Below are 12,060 nucleotides of genomic sequence, written 5' to 3'. Positions count from 1 at the left end.
CCTGGACAGATAAAGATAAAACAAATATTGTCATTATTAAATCACTATCATTTTGAAGCTAAATTAAGGTCAGTCTCAAAGTTAAAGCTAACTCACATTTAGCCTATATAGGCTACATTATAAATTCACCTAAATACTATTAAGTTTCCATTAAAAAAATAGTTGTCTACTCAAGTTAATTAATTAAGTAAACAATTAAAAAAAAAAAAAACCTTAAGAATTGCTGATTGCCAACTAACAGCCAACTAAAGACATTTGAATATATGATATCAGGGATTTCCTAGATTCAGGCGGAGGTTAAGCTAATTTAATGTTAGCTAACGTTATGTACACTCTTGTATCTGGTGGCTCGCTGGCATAACATGTAAGGTTATTATGGTGAAGCTGGTATGTTGCTACGTGTATGGTAACCGGTGGCCTCTGTCCGCCCGTCTGTCGGAGCGATAACTCAGGGACTTTTCAATTCCAATTCAGATTCAATTTGGCAAGATGTTTGGAGTTAGGGTCAGGGCCCTGCGCTATTGATTTATTGATTTATTTTTGCAAATCCCTCAAAGGTCAAGGTCCCAGCATGGAGTCAAAGTTCTGGCCCTAATGCTAATGCATGGGAAATTAATTGAAAGCACGTATAAATATGCTGTACAATTGAAATTGTCTTTTCATTACAGACAAACATTCAACTTAAATTTATTTAAAATATATATATATATATATATATATATATATATATAGTTGTACTTCCATCCATGTATTCTGTAAAATTACATCAACTTATCTCACACTTCATTAAGCTATGTCACTCACTAGCAGGATGAGTCAGGATATATTTCACACATTGAAACTTAGCTTCACCTAGTGGTCAGAGTGAAAAGTGCCAACCTCATGTATTAACATGTTGACAGTAAACAACTCCTCCTTCTAGCACATTAGGGCACATTAGGACAACTCTGTTTCAAAAACACAATACAACATATTTGGAGTGGCCTTTTTTAGGGAACAGTGAATGAGTGTGAGACTCAGACAGACAGACCACGGGCAATGGGGCAGGCACATGGAGACAAACAGAGAGGCTTTCTGTTGCACCACACGATTAACTGGAACAACTCAAAGGACACTATGACTGCACACTTTATTTATATGGGCACATTTGCTAGTGGACCAGAAGGGCCCAGTAGATGGCATCATACATTCTGAATACCAGCATGTAGATGGACTACTTCCCTACTGCGTGGGTGGGTTTTACATACAATAAAGCTGGATTCGATTTTGTTTAAATTAAAATTACACCAATTTACATCAAGGTGCACAACCACTTACCTTTTCTTTTTAAAGGAAAAACTTTATTAATCAAGTTTCTCTCAAGTAAACCATTAGATACAGTTACAACTCCCTTCTACAGACTGGGAATGTGTTTAATACTTGATTCTTCCAATGCTCTGAGTCGCCTTTTTATTATCTGTCTATCTGAAGTATTTGACACTGACATTACATGTGAACTTCTGACTCGTCTGTTTCACAATTTTCTCACAGACAAGAGGCATGTTAAATTAGGAATTATGTTTCATTTAATCTCATGCATCCCATTCTCAACCTTTTTATTAGGCTATTTTTTTCCACATTGTTTTTGTCTAATAATCCCTTTCTTTGGTACAGCACAACATTTTTGTTATTCCAGGTATGTTGCTAGTCTTTCATAATTACTTGTTATTCATTTTTGCTTGTGTTTGATTGCATCATTTGTGAGTGTATCTGCAATGTCATTAACTTCCTCCAGTGTTAAATGTATAACACATGACTTTCACATTTTTTTTCAATAACATCTAATGATGAATGAAAATCCAGTTTGTCCTGCATTTTAGATCAATTCATACATATGGCAATATAACACTTATATGATGTTTGACACGTTCCTTCTGTATCTTTGCTCTTGAAGCATAAATAAATCAAATCATACTAAAGTGAGTGGTGTACACTAATTTAAGATATACCATCTTTTTCAAATTACCACAGGTTCTATTTCACACAGTACACCCATTGTTCTTCCCTACAGCGATTACGTAACTTTGGCGCCTCTGAGCCACCGTTTCCTTTCCCTTTAAATTGAGAAAAAAAAATGTAATAACATAAACAGACTCCTCAGCGCGGGAACGGACCATCTGCTCATCCGCTCTGTAGAATTAACCGCCCTTCGCTCCCATTGGCTTCGCCGCGGCTGCAGCGTACGCTCCGCTCGTCTCCATTGGCCAATCTCCATGTCGGCGTGCGAGAGCGCGCGTTGAGCTTTCAAACCTCATTGGACAAAAGCGCCCCGGCCAATCACAAGCACGCGGGACGTTACCGGCTCTGCCCATTGGTCATTATGCACCCGCTACGTGGGCTTAAGCCGGCTGCAGAGATTGGCCGCTCGTCGTGCCCCTCGACACGTGGGACAAGTTCCCCGCAGCCGATTGGTCGCTCCGCTGCTCGGGCGCGCTTTTGCAACGCGGGACAAACGCTCCTGTGGGCGCACACAGTTCAGTTCAGATGGCCCGCTGCGGCGAATAGGAAACGTACAGTCATCTTCATATCTCACTGTATCTCGTTCTGAAAAGACTTTGGAGCAAAGAGACGGATCCGACCATTTTGTTTTTACTATTTCCTCTTTGGAAATGAAGGACATATTCACTCCAGATTGAAAAGCAGCACTATTTAGGACTTTGGTTTTTTTTTTTTTCTTTTTAAAGTTGGACTTTTCCGCGACTTGCTTTTGCGACTAATCCCGCAATTTTGACACACGCGCAAACGATGGCCGAGAACAAGCCCCCGCACGTTATCGTCTGCAACGACTCGCCCAAGAGAGTTCTGGTGTCCGTCATCAAGACCACCCCGATCAAGCCCAGGAAAGCGGAGGCCCTGACGCCGACGAGCCCCGGCTTCAGCGACTTCATGGTCTACCCGTGGAAGTGGGGGGAGAACGCCCACAACGTGACCCTGAGCCCGGGCTCGGTGAGCGGAGCGTCGTCCCCGACCGGCACCCAGACAGCCGGAGAGGCGGACACGGCTCTCACACCTGAGCAGATCAAGGTAACAGAACAACAACAACAACAACATTAAATAAAAACAACTTATTTTGAATCATCATGACACTGCTGCGCAACGTGGTTTGATCCGGACTGAGCAGCACTGACAGGTTGGAGTTACTCCTCTATGAATCGAGGTTGCTGACATCACTGTAATAAACGTGCAACAACACTCAAAGTGTAACTACTTGTTGTAACAGTGGTCATGGAGCGAGAGAGAGCGCGCGCATGCGTGATTATAAGGACATCTTTGAAAAGCACGAACTATTCAAAACTGAGTCGTCGTGGACAATATGAATATTGTAGAAAGGTACATATATGTAATATGTTTGCAATAACTACTTCTCGAAGTGATTTGATTTGACTCAATCTTAACATGGCCGAGGGGGTTGAGTCATTTAAAAAAACGCCCGCGCACTAGGGTGTGACATGGTGGATTTTTAAACCCCAGTTACTTCCTGGATGTGGAGCAGCTGCTCGTGACGCGTCGCAGCGCGCCAAAAAATGTACCGGATGTGAATGGATCATGATCATAATGGACAAAACGTGCTACAGTGTAACACGTGAGCCTGCCCATCCGAGGATTTATGATTGATATGACGTTACATTGTATCAGGTCCGAAGTGAAACTCTTCATGTATGTATTAAAAGTTGTAATATTAATAGCGAATAGAAATCATGCTCTCAGAACTTTATCTCATATTGTGCAGTTAGTAGGTCATACAACTTCTTTTTTTTTCACTCTTGTCTGCCAATAAGAATAAAAAAGTGTTCTCAAGGTTTTAATTCATTTTATTCTATTTGTGTGTGTCAGGATGGTATCCGCAGAGGCCGTCCCAGAGCCGACACTGTCCGGGAGCTGATCAGCGAGGGGGAGACCTCGTCAAGCCGCATCCGCTGCAACATCTGCAACCGGGTGTTTCCCCGAGAGAAGTCCCTCCAGGCTCACAAGAGGACACACACAGGTGAGAGAGGCAATAATGAACAAAAGTGTACTATAATGACAAACAGGTTCCCCTGAGGAGAGGTGGAGGTGTCGTGGCTAGAAGCAGCACAGGTCTACTGTCGAAGCAGATGTCGACAGTAGTAGTATGCAGAGCGTGAAGAGGCACAATTAACTAACGATTGACCTCTCAAAACTTAATTTTATGGCTTTAGTGTTCACATTAAAAAGTTGTGCGCGTGTGCATCATATTAGGCGGCGCTATTTAGTGACTTCAGACTTGTATGAGCGCTACAGTGCTGTTGCCTGAACAATATCCTCTTTCACCTCCCCAGGAGAGAGGCCCTATCTGTGTGACTACCCAAACTGCGGGAAGGCGTTCGTCCAGAGCGGTCAGCTGAAGACGCACCAGCGCCTGCACACCGGCGAAAAGCCCTTTGTCTGCTCGGAGAAAGGTGGATATTTAAAAAAAAAAAAGATTTTTAAGTTTCCAAGAAATTTCACTTTTAGGGTAATTTCCAAACTGCGGCTCAAGTTAGCGTGACCGACCACAGCTTTTTAACTAGCGGAGTTTGGAAAGTACCCGAGAAACAAAACACAAAACTGACAGTGTAACACTGTGTTATCATATGAGTGTACTGGCTGAAAATCTTTAAAAAAATAGTCTTGCTCTACAGCAGTGCAGTTATTCACTGTTATGGATTCATTAAAAGTACAATCTTTCCCTGATGCATTACTGTGTGGTCATGACGACAGTAAAACACAAATAGGTCATCGTTTTTTAACTTCTAACATCACAGAGAAAATGCGACCTTTAACGGCTTGCTGCGCCTATTCAATACCTGTTGCTTTCTACGCAGGATGTGGCAATCGGTTCACTCACGCCAACCGTCACTGCCCCAAGCACCCTTTCTCCCGTCTGAAGAGGGAGGAGCCGAAGGAGGGCCAGGGCAAGTCCCAGTCCGTGGACAACAAGGCTGTAGCCGAATGGCTGGCGAAGTGAGTGATTACACTGGGCAAAATCAGTCATCAGTTTTATAAAGCATGCACAGTAGAGATTTAATATATATGCCAACATTGAATGTCAACGCAATCTTCTCTGTCCTTTGCAGGTACTGGCGAACCCGCGAGCAGCGTGCCCCTACGACCACCAAGGTGAAGCCACAGGGCAAGGGGAGCGCCGAGGACCAGGAGCAGCAGGATCCCATGGAGTTCCTCCAGTCCGACGAGGAGAACGGCGAGGAGGAAGAGGCCGCGGAGGAAGAGAAGGGCAGCGGCCAGGGGGGAGCCGCCAAGCGCCGCCTCCAGGAGCAGCGGGAGCGTCTCCACGGCGCCCTGGCGCTCATCGAGCTGGCCAACAACCTGTCTGCCTGAACGCCCACACCCACTTCCTGGTTCTGGACTCCCCGTTCCCCTTCCCCCCATATTCCCATGCCCAATCCATCTTCCTGCAATATGTGCTGTCGCTAAAAAAAGAATCATTCATAAACACGAAGATCGAAGACTAGATTAGTTTATTCCGTCAAGTTGTGAAACCAGACTTTGAGGAGTTGTTAGCCCAAGATCAGTGTTAGGCACAGCACCGACCCCTCTCACAGCACCAGGAAGGCACAAGCTAAAGCACCTTATTCATTTTTTTACATTTTATTCCTTTAGGCTGCTATAATTGTAGATTTGACTATATGAAGAATGTCTTTCTTTCTTCCGTCTTCTGCAGGCAAAGAAAGATTACCTGTTATGTTTTGTTTTTTTCAAATTTGTTTGGTTTGCACTTTGATGGTAACGAGTTTGTTTCTTTGTAAGTATATTGTTGAGTGTAAGAGAGCGTGTATGGCCGATGTATATATGGATGAAGCTCAGATGGACAGAAGAATACAGGGTTGTGGTCACATATAGGAACACGTTCCGCTACGCTCCCGGGTTTTCATCTACAGGCTCGTAAAGCAGAACTTCACTGCCAGTGAGAACAGGAGTGGTGTGGTGGCAGAAATGGACTGAGAACTGTTCAGATCGTTTTTTAAATTTTTTTTTTAAACCTCGTCGGTACATTTACTCTCTAAAAACAGTGGTGAGCAACAGCAATGGTGGAAAAAAAAGACCAAAATAAAGTCAGGGGAGCAAGATCAGTCCTGACGTGACGTGGTTATTATTATTATTTTTTTCACATGCGAATGAGAGGTGATCATTGCAAGCCTAATCCAGAGGTCGGGTCAGGCAAACCTTTACAGTTTTGCCACTTGACTTATTAGTATTTACACAAAACTATATCTACCTGACATTACCAGACAAGACCATCCCAAGCCGTACACTCATTATTCTACAATGAGTCCTATTTCCATTTTAACAACAGTTCAATACAAGGAGTGCGTAAATCCTGCAGGCCAAACATTTTTTTTCCAACTCAATGGGAGATGTTTTATTAACAATGGATGTCGGCCACCTTTTATATTAAAAGGTGGCAGATCAATTATGATACCTGGCATAGCATCATGGAAGTGTTTGGTGCATCTTATGTCATCTCATTTTAAAGTTTAAATTATTCAATATTTATAACCTTTTTTTATTTTTTCCTCGTGTGGCTAACATTCTGTTCGTGTGTTTTGAGAGCGCCGAAAATCATTGGATGCGTAAAAGGGAAATGTTCCGACTTCACCAAATCTTCTGCAAAAGTATGTCACATGACTTTTCGACATTCCACTTGGTTTCGATGAAGCACTTACACCAACTATAGAGTCTTGGATTAAGCTTGCAATGCACTGAAGATGAGAGCTGTTCCACGTGTCCAGAAAAAAATTGGGCCTGTTTTCATAAACTGATTTGTGTAGTGCTGGGTATTTTTTTTTTTTTTAATGCAACACTACATCCTTCAACACTGTACGATGCCTCCCATAACTGCCCTGCTTCTGGACAACCTGTCACTCTCAGCTGTGATGTTTGAATCTGTTCAATTTTATAAATGACCCTTCGTGGGAGTTTTCGGTCAAACTGGAAGGTAAAAAATTTGTTAACTGTTGATAATCAAAAACGCCAAATGATTTTATTGTACCCAGTTATAGTATATTTTTTAAAAGCATTTCTAACCCTTAGTGTATTTTGTGGTTTGAGAAGATTATGGCATTTAATATATACACAATGTGTTTTTTTGTGTGTTTTCTTTAGAATATTGAGCGTGCACAATTTACAGAGAGCTTTGAAGTTGAACTTTAGTGTCAGTTTTTCCCTCCTCTGCTAACATCCTCCAACAGTTTTCCATGTTTGTGACATGTATACAGTGATCCTGCTTGCTCCGTAGATATTTTACTACACAAGATTTCTCCGACTGTCCACACTGTTTTACAACTATTGGTCTTCAAATAAACATTCACTGAACCGGACCCAGAATTTTTAAGTGATCCTTGTCTCAATTTATTCATGTCATAATTTAGTAGTGCAATTACATGGATAACAGCATTAATGTATGCAAGGAAATCAATTGATTCAGTTTACATTATTATAAAAACAAGATCGGCAGTTCATTTCTCGTCTACGGCCCGAACAATCCCTCACGTCTATGTCTACCTTTAAAAATATACATAAAAGGAAGTGGTCTGATAATCTACAACAACATTAAATAAAAACACATGGCATAAACGCCTTATGTCGCGTTGTTTGGGAAAGTGATTAAAAACTTTAACTTGGATCTGCACCCACATTGAACAGGTCGTTCTTCCCTGGCCAAAGCTCCGTCCAAACTGGTTCGGTATTTTCTGTATAAGCCAGTTGACACATAAACAAACTGACAGCCACGGATGAAAACATCATCTCCTCGGAGAAGGTGATAAAAGGAGTGGAAGCAATATTATTCTCCAATATGAAGAAGAACAACGCCACCAAGTGGTGTATGGTAAAAAGTATTGTCCATTTAGCTGGCTGGGGACCTCCCTGTGGAATCTCTTGTCATCATGTCAACTCTTCAACTCTTGTGCTTCTTCAGTTTTCCCCGCGGAGGATGTGCTGTTGAAGGTGAGATATGAGTACACCAGTCCTCCTGACATGCTGCAAAGCAAAAGATGAAAGCAATGAACTGCTGAGCCGCGGGAAACCAATCTCTCAACTCCCACTCAGAGTGACTGGCAATGTGTGCACCGGGACAATTTTGAAAAGTATAATAACAGACGTATTTGACTTTTAGTAACTGATAACACGTTGACGAAACTTATCTGTCGGGAAAATGTCTGAGTCTGCTCTTGTGAACCAAGAACTACAAATGCATCTTTTTTGATTGGTCACATCACATACAGTTTTCAGTTGTAGTCATAATTTTAACCAAACCATTAATGAATTATTAAAAACAATTATTTTAGTCTTTTGTTATTTTTTCTTTACCAGATGCTGAGGCCGAGGAAGTTCGTCCAAGAGAAGAGGTAGTCGCCACCCACAAATATGCCAACATAGGCTACTGCGACATTCTGGAGGAAAAAGTAATAATAGTTCTGCAAGTTAGTGATGATCTTGTTGTGACAATGCATTGGTTTCATTCATATATGGTTCATACATCTGTTACTTAGCAAAACATCTCGAAAAGAAAAACATGAGTGCAAAGTTAAACAATCACCATTGGCCAGAAAACAAGAAACTAGTTTTTGGTGCAGATTTAACTTAAAATCACAAAATAGGCCATTTTTCGAACATGTTCACTGCTCCGAGATTGATGGCTCGTTAGGGTGCGCAGTGCGATGTAGAATCAAGATGCACTCGCACATAAGAACTGTCGGAAATTATCAATTATTAAAAATACTCAATATGAAGTAATGGTGGAAATATGCAATGCCTCTGCTTTCAAGTGTTAAGTGGTATTTTTGAGTCTGTTCTTACCTTAATCGCCCCCACGACTGAGGTAGTGAGTGCAGAGTTATAATAGCTGCACAGGACGATGGAATACATCAACACAAACCTGGAAAGAAAAAACAGCTGAGTCTTAAGAAACTGGGTAGGTGGAGGCAGCATTGTAGGAGCTATGTGTGCAAGTGTGGTTCATTTTGAATATCAGTTTGTTTTTCGGTGTTGCCAAATGAGGTGCGACGGTAATTGAAAGAGTTTGAACTGGATTATAGTGACATACCCCATGATGCAGGACAAGAGGAAACAAAAGGTGAACGAGACATCAGCCCAGTCCTCGAACGCGACTGCCTGAGGGTCAAAACATACAAGTCGGTCAGGCAGGGAAATCCCGTTCAAACACCCAGAGAGAAAATATTGGAATTAATGGGGGACGGCGTGTACCTCGTGTAAATCTCCAGTAAATGCACTTGCCAAGATGGTGGGGATAAGAATGATCAGCGCATTGTAATATAACACCCCGTACTTCCCGAGACCCTTGATAAAGAAAGAAAAGGGAATAAATGTTAAATGTAAACCTAAAAGCAGTTATTTATTTTTTCACTACATTTCAACATTTGAAAGTATCAATAATTCCCCATGTCCTACTACCAACAACAAAACATTTCTGACAGAGAGGGGAAGGGTGGAGCGGAGGGTTGGAGGTTGAGTCACGCGTGGTTTTTCGAGTGAGCCAGTGATGGAACAGACAGGCTGGTAAAAAACTGTCCACCGGCCCACCGAGAGTAGGCCTTCCTCCGTGCATGTACACACTGTTTGTTTTTCTTATCCTCCAGCAAAGGCAGGTGCTGGCCGGAGGCAGTTGAAAAAAACCAAACCCCAGACAGACACGCCCCCCATTGCCTGATATAGGCATTGGGGCCATGAACTGTCTATTTACATTTCAAATAACGTACACACACACACACACACACACACACACACACACACACAGCCACACATCTACACTGAGCTCAGACATGGCCCATTCTGGGGGTCCAATTCATGGAAATCCAGTGTCGGAGACCTTCAATCAGATAAGAAATAAGATAAGAATAATTCTTTCTCATTCCCACTATGGGGACATTTGTCACATTACAGCAGAAAAGGGGAAAGTAAAAAATAGAAACATCCGTTGAAAAAGTAATGAATAAGTAAACCTGCAATATAAACAAGGGGGAAAAAAAATGAAATAAAATTTACAATGTAAACCGAATATGTGCAGCGTGAACATGTATATAATAATATAATATAAAGAGTATTAAAAAAAAAGGAAAAAAAGGAGTTGGCCGCTGTTGTCTGGTTACATTTTCTTGTATTTGCGGAAAAAAGCCTGTTTAATTTGGTGAAGATTGTGGTGCGTTCAAGATCCTGAGAAAACAATTTGAACCTGCCATGACCAAACAACATGTCCGGTACGTGTCCCCGTTGAAATCAACACCTCGACACACATTTACCTGTTGTGAGGTGAAATGCAAATAGATCATTTCTATCTCCGCAGAGAGTCCAGGAGATGTTATACCTCAGTGTCGAGTTTCTGCTTGGTGTACACACCGCTGGCCGCTGTGAAGGCGTCGTTCAGCAGGATGAAGGTGTAGCCCTGCACGTCGAAGGCCAGGTCCGAACTAGAGGAGAGGAGAACACGGGAGGTGAAGCGCCGCACGTGGTTCAGTTCATCGGGACAAAAAAACCCCCTCCAGCCTAATCATTCGTACCTTGCAGCAACCACGGCACCGAACACTATGGTCACGACGCTGTACACAAGTCGCTTTGGGAATGTTTTTCTGAAAGAAGAAAGAAAAAGAAAGAAACATTCAGCTCAAAACCAAAAAGATCACAGGAAGAGAAATGTGCACGAATAGATTGTGAGACAATGGGCCCCTTGGCACAGACTCGGCACCCGGTCATAACCTGTTCTTCCTCTTCGCCCGCCTTCTTGTTCTCTCTTATTGATTCAGAGTACAAAATTAAACAGCACAGTGTTTCAAAACTTCAACAGCAATATTAGTATATTTTTTAAAATCACGCGTTGTTACCTTAGTATATATACTTCCAAGATCATTGTCATCAATATGGCGAATTTCCGTAACACTGTAAACATGGGCAAACTGTGAAAAAAAAAGAGTTTCTGCAAAGATGGACATGGATGAGGAAGTTCAATGGCCAACGAATGCTGAGTCAGATTGAACTGGTGAAAACCTGAGTTTTTTGGTGCTGGCCAGTCCCGTTACGTGGTTCCCAACATACAGCAGAGGAAGAGGGAACATCTGGCCAGAAAAACACAAAGGCGGACCACATTTGCATAAAGATGGAAAACAGCATATACACTTGGGATAAAGGGATATAAGGATGAAATTATTCATATATATAGATGTGTGTGTGTGTGTGTATATATATATATTTAGAAAAAAAACTTACTTTAAAAAGAACACTTCTGTCAAAGTCTTGGAACTGGACCACCTTGCTCTTTTTGGCAGCATAAAGCACAACAACAGTGGTGATCATCTGAAAGCACCAGAGTGGTCATGAGGTCATGTGTGTGTGTGTGTGTGTGTGTGTGTGCGTGTGTGTGTGTGACACACACAACTCACCTGGCCAATGCCCACACACAAGTAGGAGGGAAACCTGGAGGAGACAACGCAGTGACACCGTGACCTGACATGAGGCACATCAGAGATACACATGTACATTACCACCGCCCGCCTGTCACGAAGCCCCGCCCACCTGAAGCTCGTCAGCACCGTCTTGTTCAGCACCGTGATCAGAAACGAGCTGCCCGCGTACAACAGCGCGGAGGAGAGCTTGAGCAGCGCGGAGTGATCCTCCGCTTGGTGCATCGTCGAACACCTGGGAGGAGTTACTCATATAAAGAACAAACAAACAAACAAACAAACAAACAAACGAACGAGTGTCTTCTTCCACTGCCTCCGGGATGATCGACAGCAGTACGTTTCGCTGGTGTTTCCTATCTCGGACGTCCCGAACAGGAAAGGGGAACAGGTGGGAGGATCCGCGCTCGATTACTATTTCCTTTTCTAGGAGATAAGAGTCGACTCAAGTATCGTTTCCTCCCCCTGTCGTTGGATAATAAAGCACCCAGTTGGCAATGAGACGTATGAAGGGTTTTTAATTTGTGATGTATTTTATATTCCCCACACAATACGCAGCTGTAGTTTTTTTCTCCTTCTGATTGTGTCCGAG

At 42.5% G+C, this 12,060-nt stretch overlaps 2 protein-coding genes across 2 annotated transcripts; one reads left to right on the top strand and one right to left on the bottom strand.

Annotated features, from left to right (window-relative positions):
* Positions 1 to 2,493: 2,493 nt before the first annotated feature.
* Positions 2,494 to 7,376, top strand: znf367 (zinc finger protein 367). Its single transcript, XM_035640444.2, has 5 exons — positions 2,494 to 3,063; positions 3,874 to 4,024; positions 4,338 to 4,457; positions 4,863 to 5,001; positions 5,115 to 7,376. Exons 1-5 carry the CDS (start codon positions 2,785 to 2,787, stop codon positions 5,374 to 5,376), a joined length of 951 nt encoding a protein of 316 aa, XP_035496337.1. The 5' UTR covers positions 2,494 to 2,784; the 3' UTR covers positions 5,377 to 7,376.
* A 4-nt stretch (positions 7,377 to 7,380) lies between these two features.
* On the bottom strand, positions 7,381 to 11,871 carry slc35d2 (solute carrier family 35 member D2). Its single transcript, XM_035640443.2, has 12 exons — positions 11,584 to 11,871; positions 11,451 to 11,484; positions 11,278 to 11,364; positions 11,059 to 11,126; positions 10,896 to 10,967; positions 10,575 to 10,643; positions 10,382 to 10,484; positions 9,265 to 9,357; positions 9,104 to 9,171; positions 8,857 to 8,935; positions 8,368 to 8,450; positions 7,381 to 8,037 (listed from the first exon to the last, which is right to left on the bottom strand). The coding sequence occupies exons 1-12, from the start codon at positions 11,694 to 11,696 to the stop codon at positions 7,947 to 7,949; spliced, it is 960 nt and encodes a 319-aa protein (XP_035496336.1). The 5' UTR covers positions 11,697 to 11,871; the 3' UTR covers positions 7,381 to 7,946.
* Positions 11,872 to 12,060: the final 189 nt, after the last annotated feature.

The sequence above is a fragment of the Scophthalmus maximus genome, chromosome 19 (genome assembly GCF_022379125.1).
Source record: "Scophthalmus maximus strain ysfricsl-2021 chromosome 19, ASM2237912v1, whole genome shotgun sequence".
NCBI classification, from domain to species: Eukaryota; Metazoa; Chordata; class Actinopteri; order Pleuronectiformes; family Scophthalmidae; genus Scophthalmus; species Scophthalmus maximus.
Note: the sequence above shows the minus strand (reverse complement) of the source record. Positions and strands in the feature narration are given on the sequence as shown.

Excerpts from the sequence above, each read along its gene's own strand:
- znf367 (XM_035640444.2), top strand. The coding sequence starts at position 2,785 with ATGGCCGAGAACAAGCCCCCGCACGTTATCGTCTGCAACGACTCGCCC. Across the intron at positions 3,064-3,873 it reads TCACACCTGAGCAGATCAAG|GATGGTATCCGCAGAGGCCG; the intron begins GTAACAGAACAA and ends TGTGTGTGTCAG. Across the intron at positions 4,458-4,862 it reads CTTTGTCTGCTCGGAGAAAG|GATGTGGCAATCGGTTCACT; the intron begins GTGGATATTTAA and ends CTTTCTACGCAG.
- slc35d2 (XM_035640443.2), bottom strand. The coding sequence starts at position 11,696 with ATGCACCAAGCGGAGGATCACTCCGCGCTGCTCAAGCTCTCCTCCGCG. Across the intron at positions 11,365-11,450 it reads TGTGTGTGGGCATTGGCCAG|ATGATCACCACTGTTGTTGT; the intron begins GTGAGTTGTGTG and ends TGGTGCTTTCAG. Across the intron at positions 8,936-9,103 it reads CTCTTGTCCTGCATCATGGG|GTTTGTGTTGATGTATTCCA; the intron begins GTATGTCACTAT and ends TTTTCTTTCCAG.